Source organism: Frankliniella occidentalis, unplaced genomic scaffold, assembly GCF_000697945.3.
Source record: "Frankliniella occidentalis isolate FOCC.00 unplaced genomic scaffold, Focc_3.1 Scaffold36, whole genome shotgun sequence".
Lineage (NCBI taxonomy): Eukaryota > Metazoa > Arthropoda > Insecta > Thysanoptera > Thripidae > Frankliniella > Frankliniella occidentalis.
Genome location: NW_026267166.1, coordinates 2000567 through 2026805, shown reverse-complemented (window position 1 = coordinate 2026805; position 26239 = coordinate 2000567). Strand labels below are relative to the sequence as shown.

The window sequence follows — 26239 nt, the reverse complement described above, 5'->3', positions numbered from 1 at the left end:
CTGTTACTCTGTGTTCATAGTAGGCTTAGAACCAAACGTATGTTAGGATGAATTAGAGTTATCTTGGAAAAGTCTGATGGATTGCAAACTAGGGATAATTTTACTTTGCCCATAACAAATATCCATATTCCTACATTTCTCTCCAACACTTCAAGTAGCTGTGCACTGTGTATTTTTTTTATTTCACCTTGGCACAAATTTTTAACTATTTTCATATTTTTACCTTATATCTTTGGAATGATGCATTCCTCATTGTTCTTAGTAGCTAATGTAATATGTATATCTGCTATTTATGTTTGGAGAGTGTAAATGCATTAGTAGAAGATACTATTGCACCATCTTTTACTTTAATTTTGCATGTTGTATTATGTGTGCATGTCTTTTTCTCTTATTTTGTCTGTCTGCCAAGATTGTTACAAGTACTATGTGCTTTGGTCTTGGATCAGGTGTGTTTGGCCTATGATGGGGATGGTTGTGGCTGCTTTATTGCAACCTCAGATCAAAGGGCCTCAATTATATTACCCAATTGCACATAAAGTAAATTGTTCCTGAGTTTCAAGCATTAGCTGGTTGAGTGGAAGGGAGAAATATCACTTACTGTATATTATTAACCCAATCACTGGTAGTTTTACTAATTAATTTCCTAACTGTCTCAGAGATACATCTTCAACTCCCCGCTATCTTTGCCTTTAACCTCAAGTCTCTTTGTAAATAGGTAATTAAAAATTTCTCTCCTTGTTCTGAGAGTCCTACTTACACTAAAGATGTAAATACACTAAACCAATTGCCCAATTAACGTGGATAATGTCTCTATCAGAATCCTTTTCTCCCCCCTCTTCTTTTCATCCAATCTTATAAAAGTAGTTTTTACTGGCTTTTCTTTTCTCTGCACCATGGATTATGATGGAAGTAAAAGTAACTTTATCTGCCATTGGAATATGTAAAAGCAAGATTGTTCTGGCTGTTCAGAAAATGGCAAATACAGACATGCATGTTTTCCACTCGCACCCTTATTTTATTACGCTTTTTAACTTTTTATTTGACCTTTTTTTTTCTGTCTCTTTTGTCGTAGTCAGCTGCACCGGTGTCATATATAGTGCGATCTCCCAGTGCGCCGGGCATGGCGGGGCCAAGCCCGGACGCCAGACAGGGCGGGCTCAAAAGCAAATTGCTCAACGCATTGGGCATCAACCAGAATAGCTGAAGCAACTATTGACTTTTTGTGCTACTGCCTTCCTACTTTTCACTTGCATTATTCAAGTTTAAATAAGAAGTGTGGTTGTTTAAATGATAGGAAAGAAAATTTAATCAAACTTAAGAGGAAAACAAGTATTTTTCAAGACTATGAATTGACTATTAGTTCTAGTGTTAAAGCTTGTTCTGTAATGTATTTGCACCATCAAATATTTTGTTGTAACTTCATCTAGAATTTTGCTGTTTTGTTCTGTCTGACTTGGCTTTCTTTGTTGTCTTTGCTTGTGAATGCTTAGGTTATAAAAACAAACACCAACTTTATCAAAATTTTATATCTTCTCAAAGAGAAATATTATTGATAAATTATTTTTGTAGAGTCAAATTCAAGTTTCAGTATTTGAAAATTTAAGTTTAATCAAGTGCCAAATGAGCTGATTACTTTCATATGATTGTTACCATTTCTAATTAAACTAGTGTACTGGAATGAAAGTGAATACATCTATGTAAAAAAAAACACACAACAGGAGAAATGGTGCACTGTTCAGAAGTGGAAACGACGTTGGGTCTGTCTTTTACTTTTCCTCTTCTGAGTACCACTACCTTTCACACTAACTGGTGATGGACAACTCTTCCTTAAATTTTTTTTTCTTAATCTTAAATTGCACATGCATTAATCTAGTCTGTTGTTTCTGATGGGTGCAATTTAAAACAGTTGTTGTGTACAGTACCACAACCTTAAGGCATTTGTAAAATAGTTACATTTATAGGTGTTCTTGTAGTCTGCAAGAAGTTCACTGTTCTTTTTTTAGGTGTAAAAAGTAAATTAGATTTTCAATTTTGTTGTGTATCCTAGCCATATTAAATGCTGTGAGGGTAGTATAGGAAGTTTGGCAAGCTCCAGTTCCTTCTAAATTTGATTATTTTTATGATAAAATGCAATCAATATTCGTGTCTGTTTTATAGGTCCTCATTTGTTTTGTTTTTTCCTTCTTATCTATATTTTTATACCTTCTATGACAGATTTGAACATAGATCTGTGAAGGACTTTATATAAAGGTTTCAATTCAAGATTTAATATAGTTCATTAAAGTTATAAATTAATTCTAGAAGCAGAATTACATCAATGTACGTACACTGGTGCAGTGATGTATTTTGTGTGTTTGAATATTAATGAAACTATTATGCGCTTTGACAGATGTAAGGTGTATTCTTTTAATGCATTCTTGTGTCATCAGTACTGGTTAAGCTAGTTCGTTGAGCATTTTAGATTGTTTAAACCTTTGGCTGGATACAATGGATAATTTTAATAGACATGTTATGTATGATAATAAATAAATTAAGGCATTGTCTGTGATCAACAGATTTTATTGTGTTGTGATTTGCCCAGGTATTTTCCAATTGTTTTCCTCTTGTAATGAACACTGGCAGATATGTAGTGTTAAAAAAAAGGATAGTCTGTTTTCACTTGCTTGCTGTAGAAACAGTAGTCTTTTCTCATTGTTGTGTATATGTGTGTGCGTGCGCGGTTGCGCATATGAGCTGCTTTCCTTTTTCAATCTTTCTTTAGAAGACAATTGTGAACCCCTTATTGTATGCTTTCGTGATATTTTTGTGCCATTTTACAATGCAAGTGTATTCTGCTTCCTAATTATTATTTTTGATTTTTGTGTACCAGAATTTTTATCTCAGTTTGAAGACTGCAGTTGGAAGGAAATGTGAGAATTTTGGAGAGTTCAATCTTGTGTGGAAGAAAGTCATTTGAAAGGAAAGAGAGGAGCCAAATATACCTGTTGAATATTTTGTAGTTGACAATTATACTCTTAAAGTCAAGGATTTGAGATGTTGAATTTGCATACTTTCATACTCTATGTGTCGTGAGTGAATGGAAAGTTTGTCTTTCTTATTAAAAAAAAAAAAAAACACCAAAAAAAACACAAGGTAGAACAATACAGACCCTTCTTTGCACCATGCTTGTGTTGGTGATTGTAGTCCAGTCCATTAAGGCGGAGCGCCAGTTTCACGAAGCTGAGGGCTTCAATAAGACGCTCCAGTGCCAAATTGATGCAGCGTCTGTCCATGCCAACCAGAGCCGAGTTGGACGGGCTGGCCCACAGGTATGGCGCTTGAGAGTCCAAAAGCATTTGTCTCTGAGGTCAAGGCAAAGATATTGGCAACTACACAACAGTTGCTCTAAATATTTTGATTCTAAGAGTAATATCTCAATGAATCATACATAATATGCATGATATTTGAAGGAATGAATAATTGTATCCTGTCTGATAAACACGAAGTTTAGGATTCACAATGGCACTGTGTAATTCCTGTTCCCACGGTAGTGATATTACATGCATGAAATTGCCTGCTCAACCATACAACCGGAAAAACAATTTAGGGTATCAGATCAACCGTCCCCTAAAGTTGCTTTTGCACTTTGCTAGCTAACAGGAAGTAAAAAGGAAGACACAAATTTCAGCTTTTCCATTGCAGCCCACTTCAAGAAATGAAATATGCATGTAAGAGATACTTCCCACATCCACCCTTCATCACTTCAATTATCTTCCCTTGGCTCGAATACTGATACGATGCTGTTACTGCCAGATCAATATTAATTTCGTTTGTCTTCTGTTGAGTAACAAGTATGCAAATTCTATGGGTAACAAATAAATCTAGACCTAGCTTTGAGAGAAGTGGTTGAAGTCTCAGGTTGAAACTCAGGTGTAATTCTATGGTATGTTTGGCAAGTAGCGTTTTTGGCTTCGAACCAACTACTAAAGTTACCTAGGTCCATGTATGAGCCTCACAAATTCACTTAACACTGCAGTGCAAAAACTATTTCATAGTACATTTCATAGTGCATACTGTCATATAACCATGTAATTTTCTTTTTTCATTTAGAAACACATATTTTGGCAATGGCTTTTTTGATACTGCAATGCATGAAGGCTGTGCTTCCCACAAGTGTAAAATAGTTAAATTGGGGAAAAAGAGATGAACCATTGCGTTATGTATGTTTAGAGTGCATCCTTAGATACCAAATTCTCAGTTGACGTGAACTACTACCGTTGACATAACGTGTTTGCTTAGTGGAAATAGACTAACTTCACTAAGGTGCAACTGGAATTGGAACATTTGTAGAGTGTTTCCTCCCAACTTTTATTTGTGTAAAGTATGATACTACTGGAGCCATAATGGTAATTTATGTTTGTGTGTTCCAGCATGAAGCGCGCAAGTTCTCTGTCCGTTCTTAGTAGCCAGACTTGGGAACAGGTAATGATTTTTGAGATGTGTCAGCATCTGCCTTCAAATTACATGCTAAAGGTTTAATAAGTTTTTGTACAATTAATACCCATTTTAATTTCCTCCAGGTCGGTGTTGGCAGTTCCCTTTTGTGGAGCTCAAGAGTTCAAGCCCCAAGCCCAAGTGAGACAGCATCATGAACAAGTAGATAATCTTAAAATCATTCTACTTTCACTCCTCCAAACATTAAATGTCTGAACCTCAAGGATGGTATTGGTGTTAAAAAGTCGCAGTCAGTCTCGTTAAAATATGCCTTTTGTATTGCTCTGGAGTGTGAGCCTTGAGTCAATACCACCATTTTCAGTTGCTGATATCAGAAACTATATCTATTTCTTTCTTTTTGTAAACCCCTCTTGGCTGCTCATGTTTCTGATTGCGGGCGGCTAGTTGCACATGCAGATTTATGTGTCTTTGAAGATACCACAACCCTGTGATTTCCAGAGGATTTCCCATGTTTTCACCCACCAATCCTCTAAATGTGTCCTTTATTCATAATGCTGTTCACTTTTCACCAGATATTTTGTGGAACATTGATATTCTTTGGAGACCACAGCAATGTAATTTTGTATCTTAAGTTTAATGAAGGATATTGACAGGACTGGACAAAGTCTCCAGTTCGTATTCTGCTTGCTATTTTTGGTATGAACAAGTTGTAGAATTTTTAAAAAGGTAACGTATTGGCTTTTTCTTGTAAATTGAAAACCCTTTAAGAACTTTCAGTTTCTTTGAATTTCAGTCATTATAATTTGGCTTTCTAATAATGTAGTCTCATAAAGCTCCAACACATTCCCTTTCAGTGCAGTGGGCAATAATTGCAAGAGACTGGATATATAGTTTTACTCATTTGTGACAATTTTTTATATTTTATTTGTAAAGTTTCAGTATTACATATTTTCCATACTATTTACTGGTTTTACATTAATGGAAGAACATAAAAAAATTTCCATTTCCTTTCACAGGACCTTGAATGTTATTTGAAAGCTCTAACTATTAGTGGCAGACTAGCTTGAATGCACTTTGTTTTATTTATGTATGGTTCAGAACATAAGTTTATTGTTTTTAACGTGTTTTTTTCTTTTTTGTCTATGAAATAGTGTGCACAAGCTTACTTATGCTCATGAGTAAGAAATTAAAATGTCTGTTCTTTGGTGTTTAAGATACTCAATGCAAAGCATTTTGCATAAGCCTGTAATGTATTACAATCTCTGTGATAATATCTGTATTCCATTTGATGGAAAGCTTTACTCCTGTTTTATCAGCAAAAATATGTCTCTAGGACTTTAGTTATATACATCTTGAGTATTGTCTCTACCAACTGCATATTTTGAAGCTGTTACTGCAGACAAAATATTGTGAATCAAAGTTTTGGTAGACTAACTGACAGTTTTAAACTTAATTTCATCTGTTTTAATTTTATTATGTTTAAAAATTGGTTTGTTTAAGTTGCAATGTTCTAAATGAAACTTTGTAAATAGTAATATTTGAGAGTGGCTTATTTTATTTTATTCTGTTGAGGTACCAGAAAAGGGGGAGTAATGATAGTTGTGCGATAATTGACTGCTCGGCAGTGTATTCACAGCCTTTAGCCTTGTGTAAAGCAAACCAATTGGAGAATAGTCATTGAACATCTGATGTTGGATATGGGAGCAAATAATGATTTCTGAATATTTTCTTGCTTTCATTACTCATCCCACTCCTCACTATTTATATATGTAAAAAAAACTCTCCCACAAGCAACAGAGGTTTTGTTTTGACAAAGCATACACAACATGGTAAAAGCAGATAGATGTTAAACTATAATAACATATTATTTTGAAGAAAAGAAGTAACCTTTCCCAATATTACGCAGCTTCAACAGTTAACTAAATACATATATTTGTTGAAGGGAATCCAATTGAACGCGACAATAGCCACAGAAAAGTAATATCTCATGAAATGAAATTTGTTGTGTTTAAAATTACAGAAAAGAACACAAGAATATGATAAACTATAAAAATATGACTGCATAAAAGTAAACTTGTAAATGTATCAACAAACCACAAATGAATGCAATTAACATTTCATTTCATTTGGATCCAAGGCACTGTTTCCATGGAAGATAAGAGAATTTTTAATTTTGGGCTCAAGGAACTCAAGGGAACGTACACATGTTATTCCAGGAGTACCCTTGGATGGAGTGCCTGCAAGACGCATAGAACGCCTGACAGGTGTAGCAGTGAAAACTGGGTCAGCTTTGTTTTCATCTATAACAGTCTTCTTTGAGGAGCCACACCTAATAAAACAATAGTTTAATGAAAATACAGGGATATAACTTTTGACAGAATTAGTAAGGATTGTAAAACAACTTACTTTTCATGCACAGCGAATTGAATAGAAGATGATTTGATTATGTTTTTGGATTGGGGCAAGTTGTTCTGTGTTCTTTTAACATTGTTCATATTTGTGCTTGGAATAGGTTCTATATGTAAGTCAGACATCTTTTGATGCAGTTGGTCCAGTGAACTCTGAACACAGCTCTACAAAAAAAAGTGAACAACACTTGTGAAACATAAGTACCATAGAAACAGCCAAAGTAACAAAATAAACCGTACCTCTGCACCTTGCAAAATTGCTCGCTCATAACAAGCAACAGCTGATTCAAAATCCCCACGAATTTCTTCCAGGGAAGCCAGGCATTCCCAATATATTGGTTCCTCACCACACTGAGGAAAGCGTCGACGAATGGCTTTCAACCAGAGTCCACATTGCTCAGTAGGATATGCCTAAAATAAAAATAAAACAGCAATTAGTTGGATCTGATAACTGTCACATGTAGCACATTGTTTGAAACAATTATTACCATTTTTATAAGTCTATGAAGTTCAGATAAAACACCATGTGCTTGATCCAAGTCCTTGATCCTCTGAGTATTGGGAGACAGAGGTAGGTTTCCAACAGTCGTGTTTTGCACCTGGCCGTCATAATTATGAATTGAATTTATAATTATAATAAAAGTTTACATGATCTGCTGAAAGAGTGTGTACCTGCATTTGTGTCTCAAAACCTCCACAAATGTTTTCTTTGTCCTCATCCTCTAGAGTAAATGTAGAGTTAAGTCCAATATCATCTTCCTCGTAGGTATCCTTGAAAAGAAAGAAAGTACAATAGTTAAGCAAAACAATTTCAGGGCCACGTTGTGACGGACCGAAGATAATATAATCAAGAATTAAACTGGAATAGTTTTACCTCAACTTTCTCATTAAGGGAAGTGGACTCACTGCTTTCAGGGATAGCCCTAAGAGTACTGGTAGACAATATGGCCTTACGGAAAGGAGTTTGAGGCCTTTTCACAACTGGACCAAGGACTCCAAAACACTTCAAATGTTTAAAATTGTCTAATGAATGATCACGTTTCTCAAGCCACTCGGCTAGCCTTGCCCTGAAAAGGAAATCATTACAGTCAAGACAGCGAAGCTAACTCATGTCTTAAACCTATTTCTCAAATGCTTTAAGGAACGACAACGTACCTCAATGGGCTAGGCCTCGGAGTTGAGGGCACAGTCTTCCTTAATGGGCTAACAAAAGAAGTTTTTAGTCTAGGAATGTGTGATGGTGAATCACAAGTAAGAGATATGCTTTTCTTCACACTAGGGTCAGAGATAGATTTTTTCTTCATAGATGTTTTTCTCTGACTTTCATCTTTGATCAGAACTGCTAGAAGAATAATAACATAATTGAGTCATAGATCAGAAAAAAATAACAAAATCTTATTCTGACTTGTTGGAGGGTGTTTTTTTTGTTGTTGTTATTTTTAGTGCAGTGCCCCTTAATTCTGACTAAAACAATTCTTTACCGACCTAAATTAAGCTAAAGAGGTGCAAGCAGTTGCAATTTCAAGCAATGGGTATATTCTAAATTTATTTCCACAACCTTATGCTCCTGAATGACCATTTAACTATTTTCATCCAGTATTCCAGAAAGTTTAATGCTTTATTAATCTCCTCTTATGACAATTTCTTCAAGATTTGGTAGACTAATCTCTCAGGATTAACAAACCAAATAAAGTGTAATAACTCACCTTGGTCATTGTTCTGAATACCCAGATTAGATCCATCGACAATCACACTAGTAGTGACATCAATATCGCCCCTCTCAATGGGTGCCTTAGCATTCTTAGAATCATTACCTGGTTTTGGTACGGATGCAGGTAAAGGCAACACTATCCGTTTGCTGAGGAAATTATATACATTAAAAACAATAGGAATATAATATAACCATAATTGTTTTTGTTTTTTTAAAACATCAACATACTTTGAATCTCTTTTGAATTGTGAAAGATCAAGAAGAGGGTCACATTTCATCATGCGTAATTGAGCAGTTTTCGTCAGCTTCACTTCAGCTTTGGGCACTTTACGCTTTGCTTTGTTAGACAACTTCAGATCTGGCCTTTTTTTGGAAAGGCTTTGCCCTTAAATTGCAATATTACAATTATTCAAAAATTATTAACAGTAAATGCCAAGGCATTCAAGATGAAATAAATAACTTTACTCACTTCCACCATTTGATCTGCGTGACTTCAGAGACGAAATCACCCCTGCCGTACGTTTGGTTGGCAGATTTAAAGCTGGCATACATTTGGTAGCAGCATTAGGATTATTGTTGGAGCTTGTCTCCGTCAAATGATGTGTTGTTCTTTGGCAAGGCTGAGACCTCTGACTTAGGGCAGATGACTTTATCGTAGTACTACATGCTTGTGACTTATTCAATAAAACGCCTAGAACTCGGGGCTTGGAAGGTGGACAGCTAGATGATGCAAAACTTGTAATAGAAATTGAAGCTGACACAGTCGAAGCCGCAGCAGAACTGTTTTTTAAGCGAGAGTCTCGTAACTTCTCCAGTCTTTCAGTCTCCCTAGCCTTTCTGGCCTCCCGAAACTGTCTCACTTGCTCCCTGAAAAATGAAACCAAAAAAGCAAAACACAATTAGGTGCATAACACAAACTCCTCCCCATAACTTGATTGTTCCAGGTTAAACTTACTCAGCGTTAACTGAGAATGATGCAAATCTTGACGTGACCTTTGCTTGCACCTGACGACTCTTCATTCCCGTATTTTTGGCTTGACGAGTTATGGTTGGAGTCATTTTTCAGTTCTTTAACAAACTTAAATGTGATGTTATTTTAATTTTAAACACTAGGAACTCACAAATACTCGTGTCACAACAAGGAACACAAAATAATGACGGACCGTTAGCAGTTAGATCTAGTTCAATACGTTCATTTTCATTTGATTCGAATTCAAATCACACTGCCTTCTTGTCTTGTAGCCTGCCGCCCATTCATTAACGTTTGTCGTCTGTCTCCGATATGGAAGTGGGCGTGGCGAATTACTAGAAGGCGTTTAAAATGGGGTCAGTGTTTGGCAAAATGTCATCAGCAGACAGGGACACGCATTATTATTGTTTTCAGTAAACAACTGTGAATATGATTGTTTTTCTCCATATGTAGGTTTATCGAAAGTTATTTTTTCTAACCTCAAGGTTATTATTAAAAAGATGGAAATGGAGCAAGAAACAGTGTATGGTACTCACGAAGACTCTCATGTTGTCATGTCAGAAAAAGTACAGTCTCTCGCTGGTAGTGTTTACCAGGAATTTGAGAAAATGATAAGTAAATATGATGATGATGTTGTAAAAGATCTAATGCCGTTAGTTGTCAATGTGCTTGAGTGTTTAGACATATCGTATACTCAAAATCAAGAACATGAGGTAGAATTGGAGTTGTTACGAGAAGACAACGAACAGCTGGTGACTCAGTATGAACGTGAAAAACAGCTAAGGAAAAGTGCAGAACAGGTAAGAGCTCCTATTTCTTTAAAAAATTCTTACATATTATCACTTTGGATTGTCACTTTGGATCCCCGCGCTATCCTTCTGGTGTAAGAGTGTTTATGAACCAGGTTTACAATTACAAGTTCTGGGGTTATGTCATCACAAAAACATAACCATATACATTCAATAAGACCTAGAAAAAGACTACTTGATGATCTTGATCTCCTTGTAGAAAAAAATGTGAAGAGTTTATTGGCCATCAAACTCCTTTCAATTATCTGTTTGTTGTTATTATTATTTTTTCTTGTTTTGGCTGTTTTTCTTTGTGCTTTAATCAAATATTGCAGTTTATCAAATTATTTAATGTTTTGTACCTGAGCATAAATATATGAACATAAATATATAACTACTGTACATCATTTAATTTATTTTTCCTCTCTCTATTTTTTTAGAAATTAATAGAGTCAGAAGATGCCACTGAAGATGAAAGAAAAGAGCTACAAGGCAAAATTGAAAGCTTGGAATCAATTGTTCGAATGTTGGAGTTAAAAGGAAAAAATGCTTCAGACCATGGTAATTTTTATGTTGTTATAAGATGGGTTTGGATGAATTAATACAGACCTCATATTTCATATCATACCAGTAATGTGACTTGATTGCAGTCAAGAGTCTTGATTACAGTATGTGCCATTCAGTGTGTTATTTTTTCTTATTTTTTACCATTTCTGCAGTGTATCGACTAGAAGAAAAGGAATCTGAAATGAAGCAGGAGTATTCCAAACTTCATGAACGGTATACTGATCTTCTTAAAACACACATGGATACAATGGAAAGAACTAAACTTATGATGGGAACCACAGACCGACTAGATTCGACAGGAAGGGCCAGGCTCCCACCAATGTCCGCCTTAAATCCTATGACTAGGTATTCAACTGCTACAACAGTCATCACTTATCCATTTCTCAAACAGAATTACTCTATATTGTGAATTTATCTATGTTGCTGCAATAGATCCAGTGGACCTATTTCATATGGATTTGCTTCTTTAGAGGCAGGGCCACAGTCTGTCATAAGCCCAGTGGAATATGCACCTGCTGCTTCTTCACCTACTACTAGTCTCCAAAATGAACTTGAGGTTAACTATATATTCTGTAGTTAGGTAAAAAAATGTTCAGGAGCTTTCCCTGCTAAACCCCTCACTTATTTTCAGGAAACACAATCTCCTGAAAGAGATAGTTCACCTGACAAGTCATTTTCAAAACTACCTTCACCAGAGAAGGGTGGTAAGTTTATTTACCTCAGCTTAGTACAATTTACTTGTGTTTTTGTAGGAGGACTTCCCTAAGTGTCAGTCTTTTTTATCCAGGTTGGTCGGAAAGCCTTAGTCCTACTAGTAAAGATTCAAGCCCAGAAACAGAAGAGCTACCTCCCCCAGGAGGAAAAAGCCATACGAAGAGGTACTTAAATATCTCTCTGAATTATTCATTGTTGATGAAGTTTTTATTTGATACTGCAACTGCTTTTCAACTCTTTTGTAGGGAACAACGCAGCGGGAATACGCTGTACCAAGAGCTCAGCTTTCAGGATGTTGAAGCTTTGGGAGAAATGGATGAAGGAGCTGATATTACAGGTAATTTCTACTTTATTTTATTTCTTACTGGCTTAGAAGTTTAAAAGAAAACTGTGAGCTAGATTAATTGGTATAAGTTTATATTTCTGATGAGCAACTTCTGATTTTGATATGCTGTTAGTTGGTAGTTTTTGACTGTAAATTCTACAGGGATTTCCCAGTTGGTTCACTAGTTCTATTTAAGTCCTCTAGCTGTAAAAATATACATGACCCAGGTCTCAATGTTAAACTTCTAAGAAGCCAGGCGTGCCAAGCTGAACAGTTGAACACTGAGTGTAATTTTAAGCTACAGTTGATTAGCAATAAAATTGTTGGCACCTGAGGTAGTGTTAAGACTGCTACTAATATAGTACCGCAGTGATATCAAACTTTGCCACATTATTTGGGCCGTAAGGGATCTTGTTCCCGCCTTTGCCATATTTGAAGAAGGTGCCCATCTAGGTCTAGAGCAGGAACGGTTAAAGGTCTCCATGCAGTGCACGATCCCGCTCGGAAGCGTGTTCCTACGAAGATAAAACAATTTTTAAATATAGTTGAAACATGGAGCTTTTTCGTGAAACAGGAATTTTGAGAAATATTAATTCTGAGTATGTTAACACGTTCCCTGCGGCTCATTTTTGGTCCCTATGATTTAACATGGTAGCGCGACAACATAGTGGTCATGGCGCAGGGAAGGTGTCAAAGAAATTCACAAGCTCTGAGAACTAAATATACAATCAAAAATTAAGCTGAGGTATCCCATTTACCGTGATAGGCTTTAGGGACATTTGGTGTATGTGGCTCAAATATGAAGCTGTTAACTCAAACAGAATGCTCAGGGGGATGCACGGCCTCAACCATTCCAGTTGGAGGCAAAGATTGTCAATTTTGTTCGTCAGCCCCTCACTAGGATCACAATCTGTTAAAACTAACTTCTTTGCCATATGGCAAGGTACATAGGAAAGTGCTGTTTTAGATTAAAGTGTTTGATTTGTGGCTCTTAGGAAGCTGGGTTCATCCTGGAGAATACGCTTCATCTGGTTTGTACCCTTTTCACTCTTCTATTTTCAGTGCAAGCCAATTTTGTTTTAGATTTGATTTGTCTATATATCTATCAGTAGGAATGATTGTGTGCAAATGTTCCTTCTCATGTTGTTCTTATCTTTACAAAAAGTATACTGTGTGCAGTACATAACCACATTAAGCACAAAAAGTTTCTGTGTTTTTAAAACATTTTCTCATTAAATGCTTTTAGTGTGTAACAGTTTTAGATGTAATTTTCTTTTTGAAAATTTTCTTTTTGTGCTCACTTTTTGAATATCAAAAATGTTTCTTCTCAAGATTTCTCAATTTTATGAGCTTCTTGGTGCACTTTAACAGCTGCTACAGTAATCATGACAGTTAAGATGATGTGTTCTGAAATGTAGATATGCAGCATGATATCTATCTATGAACCTGTTTCCTTCTAAAACCTTCCTTCCAGCCTTCAATTTGACTCATCATTTTTAATAACCAACCTTTACAAAAAAAAAATTATCTATTTTAAACATGTATTTACTTGCTTTCCCCTCCCTCTTCAAAAGGTTAAAAGTGATTGCTCTTGTGTACTTTTTAAATTTTGTTTGGTAGATCCTCACACTGTCTGAAGTAATTGCTTCTGCGTAGATTTATATCTAGCCCTTTGTTTGCATGTTTTGTTGCACCTCTTGTCGCTGCATCTGTGCTGCATTTTATCACCGTCGTGGATTAGACAGCGACAGTGAAACGGAGTTGCGCAGCAAAATTGCTCATGCTGGTATGCACCCCTTTCTTAGTACAATAGTTATAGTCCTTTGCTTGAAGTAATGCATGTATACGCACTTCTGTTACCTGTACATTTCATATTTTTATGCACTTAAATATGAGGTCTTCTCTATTCTCTCACCCATGCTTAAAAATGCATGAGCTTTTCTGGCATTGGTGCAAAGTTTGTCATGAATTGTTGATGTGCCCACTTTTTCTTTTAATGGTGAAACCTGGTTTGTACAAACCCTGGTAGTGTAACGTGATCCCACTTTTCAAGTATTGGTACTTCTGCACAATGCGATTTGCAATAACAAGGTTTCACTGTATGTAGTTGATGTGAAGAGTGATTAGGATGAGGTGAGGTAGATAAACTATTGAGGAAACTTATTTTATTCGTGCCTACTATTTACTCGTATATTTCAATAACAAAAACATTATTTCTAAACATTATTCAGTCATTGTAAATACCAATATTACTGTACCAGTAAATTAAATAGTTTCTCAACTGTAGTGGAACATACCAGTTTATAAATTCAGTCCCTTTCTGCTACATATTTTTAAGTCATTTTTACCAATCAATGAATTTATCAATCAGCTGTTGGCTTTTCTGCATTGCTTGAATGGCAAACTAACATACATTGGTTTTCATGTGTGTCTATCCTGGATATGCCTGCCGGTCTTCATCTGACTCTCCTCCAGTTAATGACAACTTCTTTGGTAAGATATACAACAACCCACTTACATTTGCTGTTAAATTATTGAAACAATTTTAGTTTTAAGCTTAAGGTAGACCTCCTATGTGCCAATTGAAACATGCTGTCTGGAAAAAGTGGTGTATATCTTGTTGAAACAAATAGATATCTAATACTTGATAATTTATTCTATTACCTACCACAGCACAGCTAACTCATTAAATCAATCAACAAATTAAAAAGTTTTCTGATGGGGTTAATTTGCAAATCTATACTCATTGCTTGTGATGACCAGCATGAACAGCTTTTGTCTGGGATATTGAAATATGAATGCTGCATACTGTCTTGCTCTTCTATACAGCCTGCTGATAAAATTGCTATTTTCCATCTCTGCCATTTAACATTGATTCATGCCTATTTTTGTCTCCCCTAAGGTATGGGCAAAGAAGTGGAAAATCTCATCATGGAAAACAACGAGCTTCTTGCAACCAAGTATGTGAAGTTAATTGATCTTTTTATGATCTTAGCACATGTATACCTCATATCAGTAATATCTATATTATTTTTCATTAACAACAGAAATGCTTTGAATATTGTAAAGGATGATCTTATAATCAAAGTTGATGAACTCACAAGGTATGTGGTTATCTTTTAAGGGCAATACATTCTATTTTCCAATTACTGTTTTCTTCATCTTTTCTCACAAACCAACCTTCGCTGTTTCTTTTTTGTTGTATACAGTGAACAAGAATATTTCCGTGAAAAAATTAAGTCTCTTGTCTCTACTAAAGAACGACTTAATCTACAAATTCAAGAACTCCAGGAGGAGCTCAAAAAGGCCAAAGAAGAGTCAGAGAAAGCTCTGAAAGCAAGCAAGTCAGACGATGAAGTAAATGTTCTAGCTTCTCATCTTCTTTTATGTTGTTTCTATTATTCCATAAGAGATAGTGTGAAACTTTTGTTGATCTGTTTCATAGGAAGATGTCCCAATGGCTCAAAGAAAGAGATTCACCCGTGTGGAAATGGCGCGTGTTCTCATGGAGAGGAATCAATACAAAGAGCGATTTATGGAGCTGCAGGAAGCAGTACGATGGACAGAGCTTGTTCGTGCCTCACGAAATGATCCCAATCTTGATAGGAAAAGTAAACAGAGCATATGGAAATTGTTAGTATACTTCTTTGATTGATAAAAATTTATCTTTAATTATATCAGATAATTTTGTGGTGACTATAGTGTCTTCTTTTCCAGTTTCAGCAACCTTTTTACCCCTACTGATAGACCTGTACCTTCAAGGAAAACCCAACACATGGGAGTACGATTTACTGCCCCACAACATGTGAGTCCAGCTGGTCCCTTGGGTTCAATGCGGCAACGCACCCTTAGTGATCGTAAGAGAGGTGTCGATTATCTGGAGACCTCGGATTCGTAAGTACAGTTGAAATGTAGCATATTTTACAGAAGCACTGTGCTTGTGCTTTATTGGTTAATTTTCTTTGTGTCCCTAGTTTATACGTCAGATAACATAAATGACAATTCGCTCAGAATTTTAAGATGCCTCACTTTAAAGCATGCAGGGTGATATCAACAGTTTCTCTTTGGAACAATTAACCGTAAATTTTATTTATTTCCAGCTATTCTATCCTTTTGCTTCATTGCTTACTAACATCACATATGTATATTTCTCAGTTCAAACCCTATGTTGTTGTTTTTTTATCTATCCTGCTTTTGGCTTACACTCTCACCCTTTTTCATTTATTTCTTGTTGTATTATTAGTGTAATATAAAAGTACGGGTGTCTATGGAGCAGTAATTTTGTCCATTTCAAAAAAGAAGACAAAAACAAACAAACAAACAAAACTTCTATATTATCTCCAAATTTTCATTTTGTTATTATTTTTATTTATGATTGCTTTTCATGTGGGAGTGCAGTGATGTTTGGGCAAAGGTATTACATGTAGGGAAATTAATCTTTAAGTGTGAAATAGGATTTCATTGGAAGATAGCCTCATTCATCATTAAGAGCTCACACAACTTTCTGAGTTTTAAGTGTGATTCCCGTCACTTTATAGGCCATCTGTTTGTCAAAGTAATGAGAGTCAGCCTTTCTGCGAATTTGCGGAAGAGGCCTAGTTTCCTCTGAAATATTTGTCTGCCCTCTCACTTCTCGACCTCTGGATTCATACAACACTGGCCCAATTAAAGTGTAAGTTCTGCATTACTGTGTGTCCAATAAATATCAAGAAAAGTGCCAAGGAAATGTGAAAAGTTACTTATCATGTCTTGGCTCTTTATGGGAATGAGCATCTTGTGCATCCTAATTTTTACCATGTTTTGACTGCAAGAAATTTTAACTACCCCAGTAGATTTGTTTTCCTTTTTTTTTCTTAATTTATTGATTTTAGGTAATCAGTGTGGTTGAAGGTCACGTAAAATAGATCTTATGGTGTGGTCTTTTTCTTGTATCCTTCTATGTATGGTAATTTCTTTTGTGAAATACATGGTTATGGGCTCACAAGTCACCATGTGTTATAGCTTAATGCACACTGCATTCCCTTTGGGCTTTTCTGGGTTCATACCCAACAGAGTTCTGGTCTTTGTCCCAAATTCTTTCACTTTAGAATTTTCGATACACATTACTGATTTTTCTGTAATTTTTGCCTGTTTACTCTTTCTGGCACATCCAGGAATAATGAAAAAGTGGCTCTACGAAGACAGACAGAGAGGCGAGAACAATATCGTCAAGTCCGAGCCCATGTGGAAAAAGATGATGGTCGCCTCAGAGCCTATGGATGGAGTTTACCAGCCAAAGTTTCAGGCGCTGGTAGTCTTCCAAATGCACTTACTTCATCAGGAGCAGCCATTGCAAGACCCAGTAGTGCAGAACCTGTTCCTGTGCCAGTATATTGCAGGCCATTGACTGAGAGTGAACCAGGAGTTAAAGTATTTTTTACCTTTTTACCCCAATACAAAAATTTGTTTTTGATGATAATGTCAATGATGTGTAATGGAATATGGTGTATGCTTTCAGCCTCTGCAGATTTGGTGTGCTGCAGGCGTTAACTTAAGTGGAGGTAAAACAAGAGATGGTGGATCCATTGTTGGAGCCAGTATTTTTTATTCAAATCCGTCAGAGGAAACCTGTGCCAATATCAGTGAAAGTGATGAAAAAGCAAGTCCAGTTCGCTGCTTGGAGGAAGAGTTGGAGGTTTGACTACTGTTTTGTTACTGTGGAGCAAACATTTTTCAATCTCTGAAGTATGAAGTAAGAAAAGATTATTATCTTCTATCTGTATCTTTCTAGGAAGGAGAAAGACTTGCAAAGGAGGCAGAAATAGAAGAGCAACAACTTTCGTCTTTAGTCTGGATATGTACATCAACTCACAAAATGAGCCGTGTGACTGTAGTAGATGCCAACAACCCAGCTGATGTTCTGAAAGCCTTTAATGTTTGTTCATCTCACTTGCTGTGTATAGCAAGTGTACCTGGTAAGAGAAAGAATTTTTGTTTTTTGTGTTTTTTATATCTATTTTTAAAATTAACAATCCTACCAAATTGTTTTGTTAATTTCAAGGTGCTCGTGAAAGTGACTATCCTGCCACTGAGGAAGTTCCAGAAACTCCTCTGAAAGTGAATGATGACAGCTTCACACAGACCTCAGTCTTGCAAGATTCTAAAGTTGAAAATGACGTACGAAGAGATTCAATGTCTTCTGTTCAGGCAGATAGTATACTAGATGAAAATGATGCATGCATTGGACGTATTACACTTGTGAGTTGTGCTACAGGTAGTGAAGCTCCGGGGCCCCCTCTTGGAGAATTTGTTGCCCCAAAGACTCAGATTGAAACAGGTAATCAATGTATTGTTTTTTGTTTGCTTGTGTGTGTTAATTTTGATCCATGCAATGTGCTCTGTGATGTGATTTTGTTTTGTTTTTTTGTGCTATTTGTGAACTGTGGTGATTGCTCACATATTTTATTACTGCTTTTGCTTATCAGTGGATTTGAGTGGGTTAGGAGAGGATGAGGCAGAGGACATTAACCCACCTAGAAGGTTAGCCAAGGAAGTTAGTGGTCTGGTTAAAGATGGTCTATTGCAACATTCAAAAGGTGAGAAAGGATACTTTTTAAAATGCATAAGAAAATAAAGCAGACTAATACTTTGTTTTCAAAATGGGACAATTCTTAACTCTACATTGGTGACTTCTGCAACTTTGTGAAGTATAGCTTTTGAACTTCAACTTTAAAGTTGTCACTTATGAGTTTTGGGATTTGGTTTTTACTCGTTCTATACCACCTACCCTCACCTAGTCGGTGGTGGAAGAAGGAAGTATTGTTCTCGGTGTGAGGTAATGCTTAAACATGATTCCACTTTCATCTCATAAGTCACAAAACCTGCAGACGTAGAAATTGTACCAATCTCGTTTGGAAATATAAATTGTACTGGTCTTGATTCCAACAATAAACCTTTTTTTGAGTTTAATAGTAATATTTTGAGAACTCTTAACAAATTTTGCTGATTTTCGTGCTAAGTCCCTAACCCAGCTTATTAGTGGTCATTTTAATCTTAGAAGAAACAACGGCCACAAACAAGTATTGCTATTCAAAATTAGGAACCATGTCTAAGTTCACCGGCCACCAAGCTGCGAGGCAGCCCCCTATCTGTCTGTGTTCAGGCCCTGCCTGGGGCCAGATTGTCCCCCCCCCCCCTCCTCTTTGATAAGTGTTGTTTTAGTTGTCTCATTTCTCATTACTTTCAAAATCACTTCCAACAAAATCAGCAAATTTATTTTAAGAGTTCTCATTTACACACAATCTGACAGGCAAACGACCAGTATTAAAACTACTGATTTTCCATGACATTCCTATATGCATTCCTGCATATAGTAATAAAATTGGAAAATGTAAAGCGCCAAGAACAGTACTTACAATTACAATAAAGAACAAGTGTTACATTTGACACAAAATTAATTTTGTGTCTACTTCTCCCTTGTTTTACCTTTCGCTATGTAGGGAGTGTGATTTATTTTATAGATTAATGTTGTTGAATGTTTCTCTAGAGTCTTTTACCTTTTTCTTTACAGAAAACGATGAGCTGGTGAATGAAAATCTAGAGAAGATGAGTAGCATTCTTCCAACTATGTGGTTGGGTGCCCAAAGTGGTGATATTTATGTTCACTCTGCTGCTTCTCAATGGGGAAGGTGTCTTCATAGTGTTCACTTGAAAGACTCTGTTTTAAGTATAGTGTAAGATATCATCTCTACAACTTTAATTTAAATTTATGAGTCATCTCTATCTTTCTTTTGTCTTGTGTTATATTTATATAGTATAACCTGCTTAAAATGTCGCCCATACTTTTGTTAATATACCAGCGTTAAATGTGAGAAACGTTGAGTCTGAACCCGTACTTTAATGCTGATTCGCCGTTAAAAAATTGGAACTCAAACTAACTACGGGATAATGTTATTATGCGTATGGGAGACTTCGCAAGTAGCTTTATACCTGTTTGTCTTATTTTAAAATTCTTGACGCTTCTTTGTTTTGTTTTCAGGCACATTCATGGAAGAGTCCTTGCAGCTTTAGCTAATGGTACTGTAGTTGTGTTCAGACGAGGTTTAGATGGACAGTGGAACCTGAATAACTACCACATTGTTGATCTTGGACCACAGCACCATTCAATTCGTTGTATGGTTGCTGTTCATGGTCGGGTATGGTGTGGATATCGTAATAAAATTCATGTACTGGATCCTCGATCCCTGAAAGTAGAGGTAAATTACTTACATCCATACTTTTCTGTATTGGATTTTTACATCTATTTTAATACCTACAATAATTTGGTAGAAAACATTTGATGCTCATCCTCGGAAAGAAAGTCAAGTGCGACAAATGGCCTGGCTTGGAGATGGTGTCTGGGTTACTATCAGGCTTGACTCTACTCTTCGATTGTACCATGCTCACACCTACCAACATTTGCAAGATGTGGATATTGAACCGTATGTGAGCAAAATGCTTGGTGAGTTTCTTAAAAAAAGTTCTTTGGTTCAGCATTAAGCCTATATTAGTCCTTCCCCTTCTTAATTTACACTGTATAGGTATAGTCTCTGTCCCTTGTACTCTTTACTTGTACTATCCATCAAAGCATTGTAATGACTGCTGTCATTAGAGTATCCTTTTAAGTCAATTATCCTACAATAAACTAAATTCTAATTATGTTACTTTTTCTGAATTTTATCATCGTGTGTGGTGACGGCTGAATTAGGCGTATTTCCACAAGGTATAAATTGCATATTTTTCAAATTGCATGACATCTTATAAGTGTGTATTACATCCCTGAATAACACTTAGTGATTGCCATAATCTGACTCTACTAGAGACCTTATTTTTCCACATCACCTCTCATATTCAATAAATATATCATTATAATATATAGGTAATTGTAAGTTTTACACCATGGCATTGGTTTGCAAGCGCCTCATGCTCATTAACCCTACTACATTAGTCTAAAAGTAATGACTGTTTCAGCATTAACCAACGAAATTAAAATGACTGGATTTTTTGCACCTTTTATAAGGTATCATGTTTTTTGTTTGTTCAGGTACTGGAAAGTTGGGATTCTCCTTTGCACGTATCACAGCTCTGCTCATATCATCATCAAGATTATGGATAGGCACTGGCAATGGCGTGATTATTTCTGTTCCTCTGTCTGAAAGTAAGTATTTTAGTTTCATCGCATGAGATGTATGTTAGTGCTGCTATTAAGACAAGGTCTTTTCTTTAGGTGCAGGCACTACAGGGAATATAATTGGAGCAGCCAGGGGACCAGGTTCAATTGTGAGAGTTTATGCTGATACTCAATCAAATCGTGTTACACCTGGCAGTTTTATACCTTATTGCTCCATGGCACAAGCTCAGCTTTCATTTCATGGCCATAGAGAAGCAGTTAAATTCTTTGTTTCAGTACCTGGTATGTATTAAGATTTTATGTCACAGTAGTCATATTGGCTTTTGCACAATTTTTCTCTCATTTAAAATATATATAACGGTTAAAGTCCGTTACTCGGGTAATGTTGGCATTAACCGGTTAGTGTCGACTTTACCTGGTTAGAGTGTGCTTTAACCAAGGCGCCCGGTTAGAGTCCTCCGGGGCCATCCGAGGGGGACAGTAACCGGGTAAAGTGGTTCAAACGGACTTTATCTGAGGGCAGGCAGTTAAAGTTGGAAGCGGCGGAGGAAGGGACTGGCTGCAATCGGGAAAGTGGTTTATTGATTCAAATTCATTCAAATTCATTGCACTTGTTGGTGCAGTCTGTGCCATCGTGGGAAGCAAATATTTTGAATTGTGTGATTTGTTTTACTAGGTTCTGGTGGCATATCGGCTGCAACCAGTGATCCAATTGACACACCAGCTATGGACGGGCTATCGGATTCAGATAAGCCTCAATCAATGCTAGTAATGTCTGGGGGTGAAGGATACATAGACTTCAGAGTTGGTAAGTCCTCATATTTACTATGTTTTTTTTTTTAAATCGGATAGATTTCACAAGTTTTGTATTTTTCGAGGATTAAAAAAAAAAATAGTTTTACGTTTTTTGATATTTGATTTCGTGCAGTAATTGTACACAACCTGTATCTGTTTTTGTGCAAGCCCAAGCATATTTGATACTATTTAGTTCTTCACACGTAATATTTATAATTTTTAAGTACTGCAGAAAGATTTACTTTGTTTTAAGTTTGTTATAGTGAATGTTGGTGTGATTGCATCCTGTGTGATTTTCATGGTTTGAAAAATTTGTTGCACAATCAGTAGTTCTATTTTTAAACCATTTTATATCTATCTATCAAATAATTACAGTACTACCTATGTATATCTGTTTCTTGTTTGTCTTGGATACATACATTTACATAACATTTTTTGAGGACTGTCAGTGACTTAATATAACACTGAAATTTTACATATGTTTGAGCACATCAACAAGGTTTTCAAATGCACATGGATATTAAACGTTGTTCTGTTGATGTTTGATATGTATTAATAATACTGTTATGTGCTCTGACATGGATGTAAAACTTAAGTGGCATCATTTTGAAGATAAACATTTAAAAAAATATGTTAGGTGCTGCTCAGAGATAGTTTCAGGATGTCAAATTAGCACTCAAAACCCATTACATAAGGTTTCGCAAGAGGGAATAAAGCAAAAACAGGAACAACTGCTGAACATGTGATTGCATTGAATAAAAAACATTCAACGCTATTAAAGTGGTGTGATGAAACAATGATTTTTTTTAGTAAAAGTTCTGCTTTTCAGTAGCTGCACATTAAAAGCAAAAAAAAAAAAAACTTTCATAAAATAATGGTGCCTCAATTAATTGCCACCAGAGATTTTAAGTATATTACCTTAAAACATAAAATCCTTCTCATTTTATTTGATTTCAACACACATAATACCTGAAGTATGCTTACGCAGTTTGCAGTGGCTTTTGTGTTGTCACCATTTGTCACCATGTTCTGGAGATAAATTCCCAGTTCAGTGAGCACCGGATCCCTCGTTGTGTGTGTGTGAGCGTGCGCGCGTGTGTGATGTTGGTGTGACACTGTCTGGTGGTTGCAGAAGATGACGCGGACGAGGCTCAGGACTCTGCATCGCACCTCATAGTTTGGCAGTTGTTGCCAGCCCGGTACGACATGTTGCTGTGCTGCTGCCTGCTTGCCTGCCTGCTCTATTCATTTCTCTAGTGCTAGTGCTCTGCTTAAATCAACAATGTGTTTATGTTTCACTCACAACTGCTTTTAAAAACATGACAGACAATGTTTTAATGCACGTGGAATATGTATTGCTTGAGACATTTATGGCATTTTTTAAAAAGTATGTTTTATCTTTAACTTCTTTCTTTTTCTTCCTCTTCTTGCTTTTAGTGTTTAAGGTACTGTGCTTGTAGCTATACTCTTCCAGTGACTTGTATTTCACCAAATAGTGTTTGTCTGTGTTGTTTTTATGCTTTTTTTATCATTCTCGAATTTCCTCTGTTTTTGCACAATTTCTGAAGCATGAACCCTTGGTGAAAGCATCACTCTTTCTACCTTTCTTTTTTTTTTTTTTTTTTCTCTTTGCTTTCACTGCTGACAAACTTGTTGTGTCCAAGACAAACAGAGACTTAAAGTTAATTTTATTTTAATTTTTTTACAATGGTTTGTTGTTATACTTACGAGAGTTTTAGAAGAAGTCAAGCGTATAAGTTGTTGGGAACTGGTGGTGAAAGTGGTTTTTATGTGGTCAGTTCAGTCATTATTACATATCTGAAATATTTCTTTTTATTGATAGAAGTTTATTCAATCATACAAAATTCCTTTCAGTGCTAATTGTTTCCAACAGGCATTTTAAAATCCATTTAAATTATTACGTATTTGTGATTTTCTTTTCGATACTTAGTTAACACCTCTTTTCCACACAGCTTTTTTGGATGGTTTGACAACCTGAAGTATAGATTATTTTACCTTTACAGGTGAAGAAGATGATGATGGTGATGCTGAAATAGTTCCGTCCACACAAGATACTTCACAATCAATAAGCAGGGGAGTGCAGAGTCATTTAATTGTCTGGCAGGTGATGCTTCAGCGCTGACATTTAAGTTTTGAGGATTGTAAGAAATCCTTCCCTGTTTGGTGAATACCAATCAACTGGTTTACTTTTATGAAAAAAATGTATAATCCAAACTTTGTAAAATCTTAGTAGCCTTACTGGAAATACAAGCCCAACTATGGCTCCAGTTCTTTGTTGTATGTTGCCTTGTTTTATGGTTCCCCTCATAATTCTAAACTTGACTTTTTTCAATGTCCGTTATGATGACAAATCATGGCGTTTTTCTAGTCGGGTCATTGAATGGTTGCCATAGTTTGCAAGTTTGTAATTCCAGTAAATATAGTGCAAGAATGTCTATTGTACTAGCTACAAACTTAAATCTTAAAAGATAATGTGAAATTTTCAATTTTTAAATCAACATATGTTTTATGTAGCTTTATATAAAGTTCTGACCTCTATCTTTCCATAGTCAACTTAAAAATTTCTTTTGAATGATGTTGTTGTTAGTGGAGATATTCTTTGTTTAGTACTGGTCATGTCTTGTGTCTAGTCCTCCTCTTACAGGGCATGTACTTTCAGTTTCAATGAGCAATTCACCACAACCCTTTCAAAGAAATTTTCAAATTAGTAACAATTTTTCAAGAATTGTGACAAGCTCCAGTTTTGTAACATCCATAGCAATAGATATTGAACGTTTGTATGGGCTGATTTACAGTTTACAATGAAGTATTACTTTTTAGTTATACATATTTATGTAAGCACTAGTCTTCTGAATGAGTTTAATTAAATTGGTGTGTGCGTTTGCACACTTGTTGATTAGTGATTTTGTGTCAAAGCTCAAAGTTGACAAGGTGATATATGTGTAGTGTAAGCAAGGTCAGGGGTTTGTAGACAATGCAAACAGAATTCACCCACTACTTTTGAGTCATCTGATTTTCTACTGTCCCAAGGCTTGGAGCTTTAATTAGAGATGTCTAAAGAAACAAATACATATAAAGTGCTTTCATTTTTTTAGTCTCATTATCTCTCACAAATCTACAGTCCAAAATGATTTCTGATAATCCAGTTGCTTGTTTGAAGTAAATATGGTGGCGTGGCTAGTAACCATTTTAACTTTCTGCTATTGCCATATATTCGGTTCCAATCTCATCTAATTATACTTAACTGATGACAAATTGTCATTCATAACATCTTGTATGTTTGTGTTATGTTGATTTGTTCTGGATTGCTTTTCGAAACCTGTCCTTAGCAGCATTTGAAGAGTGGGAGTGCTAATGTTCAATTTTTTGCCTACACAATCTCCTGTGTGGTTCCATTTCAGTGTTTTAGAAGTAATGGTAGTTAATTAACTTGTCAATCCTTATCAATTAACATTAATGACCCTGTTATTGTTTGTATCCTTGCCTGTTTATGCTCAGTTTGAATACAATCTGTAGATAATTGTGCCGTTAGTTTTTTCCGGTTTTCCACAAGTTATTGGAAATATTTTTTGGTTTTAGCCAAAATATTATTGTACATCCTGAAGTGTATCAAATATTTTATTTTGAAAGAAGTATTCCTTTTTATGTCACAGTTTTGAGATCAGATTTCTGTAAAATGTTTTACTTCAATGAGTTTCAAGTGAACTGTGCGTGCGTGTGTGTGTGTGTCTGTGGATTATTGTATGTTTGAATGTATGTTATCTATGCCCAGGTATGGTATATAATTGACTGTTTCCGCTCATGGAAGAGTGATCTTACTCAATGGTTGGGTAAGATAAAAATCATACTTTTGTAAACTTATAAAAATTTGTACATCAATTTTGTATTTCTGCTGCTCTGTCAGATTTTTGCTGTTCTTCCCATTGAAGATTCTGCTTGCAGGCAGATGGTTTAGCTATTATGTTTATTTATTCAGTAGCTTATTCAGCAATTTCGTGCAGATTGCCAATTTTTTGAAGTCACGTGTATATTGTGGTGTTCAAACACACATGAGAAATCTGATAGGTCAAATGCAAGAAACTGAAATGTGATAAATTGTCTATGCTTTGCGTTGAACCAAAAATTGTTTTCTTTTATATAGCGTATACTGTTGTACAAGTACAAGGTATTTTACATAACGACACATGTCAAAATAAATAAAACCATATAGTAATTTCCATTTTGTGTTTTTCTGTGAATCCTACAATTTCAATGGTCTATTGTTTGCTGTGGTGCAAGTTGTAGAGGTATAATGTAATATTTGGGATTTCAGTAGTTCCTGATATTCGATTTAGTCTAACTTACAGGTCTCTTTGACA

General features: G+C 35.8%; 3 protein-coding genes across 25 annotated transcripts in view; 2 read left to right on the top strand and 1 right to left on the bottom strand.

Annotated features, from left to right (window-relative positions):
- LOC113208007 (kinesin light chain) overlaps positions 1-6161 on the top strand; it is a 78804-nt gene extending 72643 nt beyond the window's left edge. For 9 of the 11 annotated variants that reach the window (XM_026424825.2, XM_026424829.2, XM_026424827.2 and 6 more), the window contains 3 exons: positions 3184-3308; positions 4410-4461; positions 4560-6161. In XM_026424825.2, the coding sequence (XP_026280610.1) occupies positions 3184-3308; positions 4410-4461; positions 4560-4631 (249 nt within the window). In that variant the 3' untranslated portion in view covers positions 4632-6161. Of the gene's footprint in view, positions 1-1072; positions 2557-3183; positions 3309-4409; positions 4462-4559 lie in introns of those variants that run through there. The other 2 variants (XM_052266185.1, XM_052266184.1) reach the window with 2 other exon arrangements.
- On the bottom strand, positions 6157-9805 carry LOC113208006 (cytoskeleton-associated protein 2-like). 2 transcript variants are annotated; one of them, XM_026424823.2, is made up of 12 exons: positions 9717-9805; positions 9509-9631; positions 9023-9420; positions 8782-8938; positions 8549-8700; positions 7998-8184; positions 7717-7909; positions 7515-7613; positions 7331-7441; positions 7083-7253; positions 6841-7007; positions 6157-6763 (listed from the first exon to the last, which is right to left on the bottom strand). In XM_026424823.2, exons 2-12 carry the CDS (start codon positions 9610-9612, stop codon positions 6544-6546), a joined length of 1959 nt encoding a protein of 652 aa, XP_026280608.1. In that variant the 5' UTR covers positions 9613-9631; positions 9717-9805; the 3' UTR covers positions 6157-6543. The 2 variants fall into 2 exon arrangements, with proteins under 2 accessions (XP_026280608.1, XP_026280609.1); XM_026424824.2 differs by having other exon boundaries at positions 7998-8181; positions 9509-9787.
- A 55-nt stretch (positions 9806-9860) lies between these two features.
- Positions 9861-26100, top strand: LOC113208004 (JNK-interacting protein 3). 12 transcript variants are annotated; one of them, XM_026424815.2, is made up of 28 exons: positions 9861-10323; positions 10752-10872; positions 11031-11223; positions 11311-11434; positions 11510-11582; positions 11666-11756; positions 11838-11929; positions 13659-13703; positions 14393-14410; positions 14820-14877; positions 14965-15021; positions 15127-15274; positions 15363-15550; positions 15635-15811; positions 17071-17326; positions 17415-17591; positions 17688-17871; positions 17958-18233; positions 18382-18492; positions 19467-19629; positions 19935-20151; positions 20225-20396; positions 20643-20657; positions 20979-21092; positions 21162-21347; positions 21742-21873; positions 22993-23059; positions 23885-26100. In XM_026424815.2, exons 1-28 carry the CDS (start codon positions 10024-10026, stop codon positions 23886-23888), a joined length of 3759 nt encoding a protein of 1252 aa, XP_026280600.1. In that variant the 5' UTR covers positions 9861-10023; the 3' UTR covers positions 23889-26100. The 12 variants fall into 12 exon arrangements, with proteins under 12 accessions (XP_026280600.1, XP_026280601.1, XP_026280593.1 ...); XM_026424816.2 differs by lacking the exon at positions 20643-20657 and having other exon boundaries at positions 9862-10323; XM_026424808.2 differs by lacking the exon at positions 22993-23059 and having other exon boundaries at positions 9862-10323.
- The last annotated feature ends 139 nt before the right edge of the window (positions 26101-26239 follow it).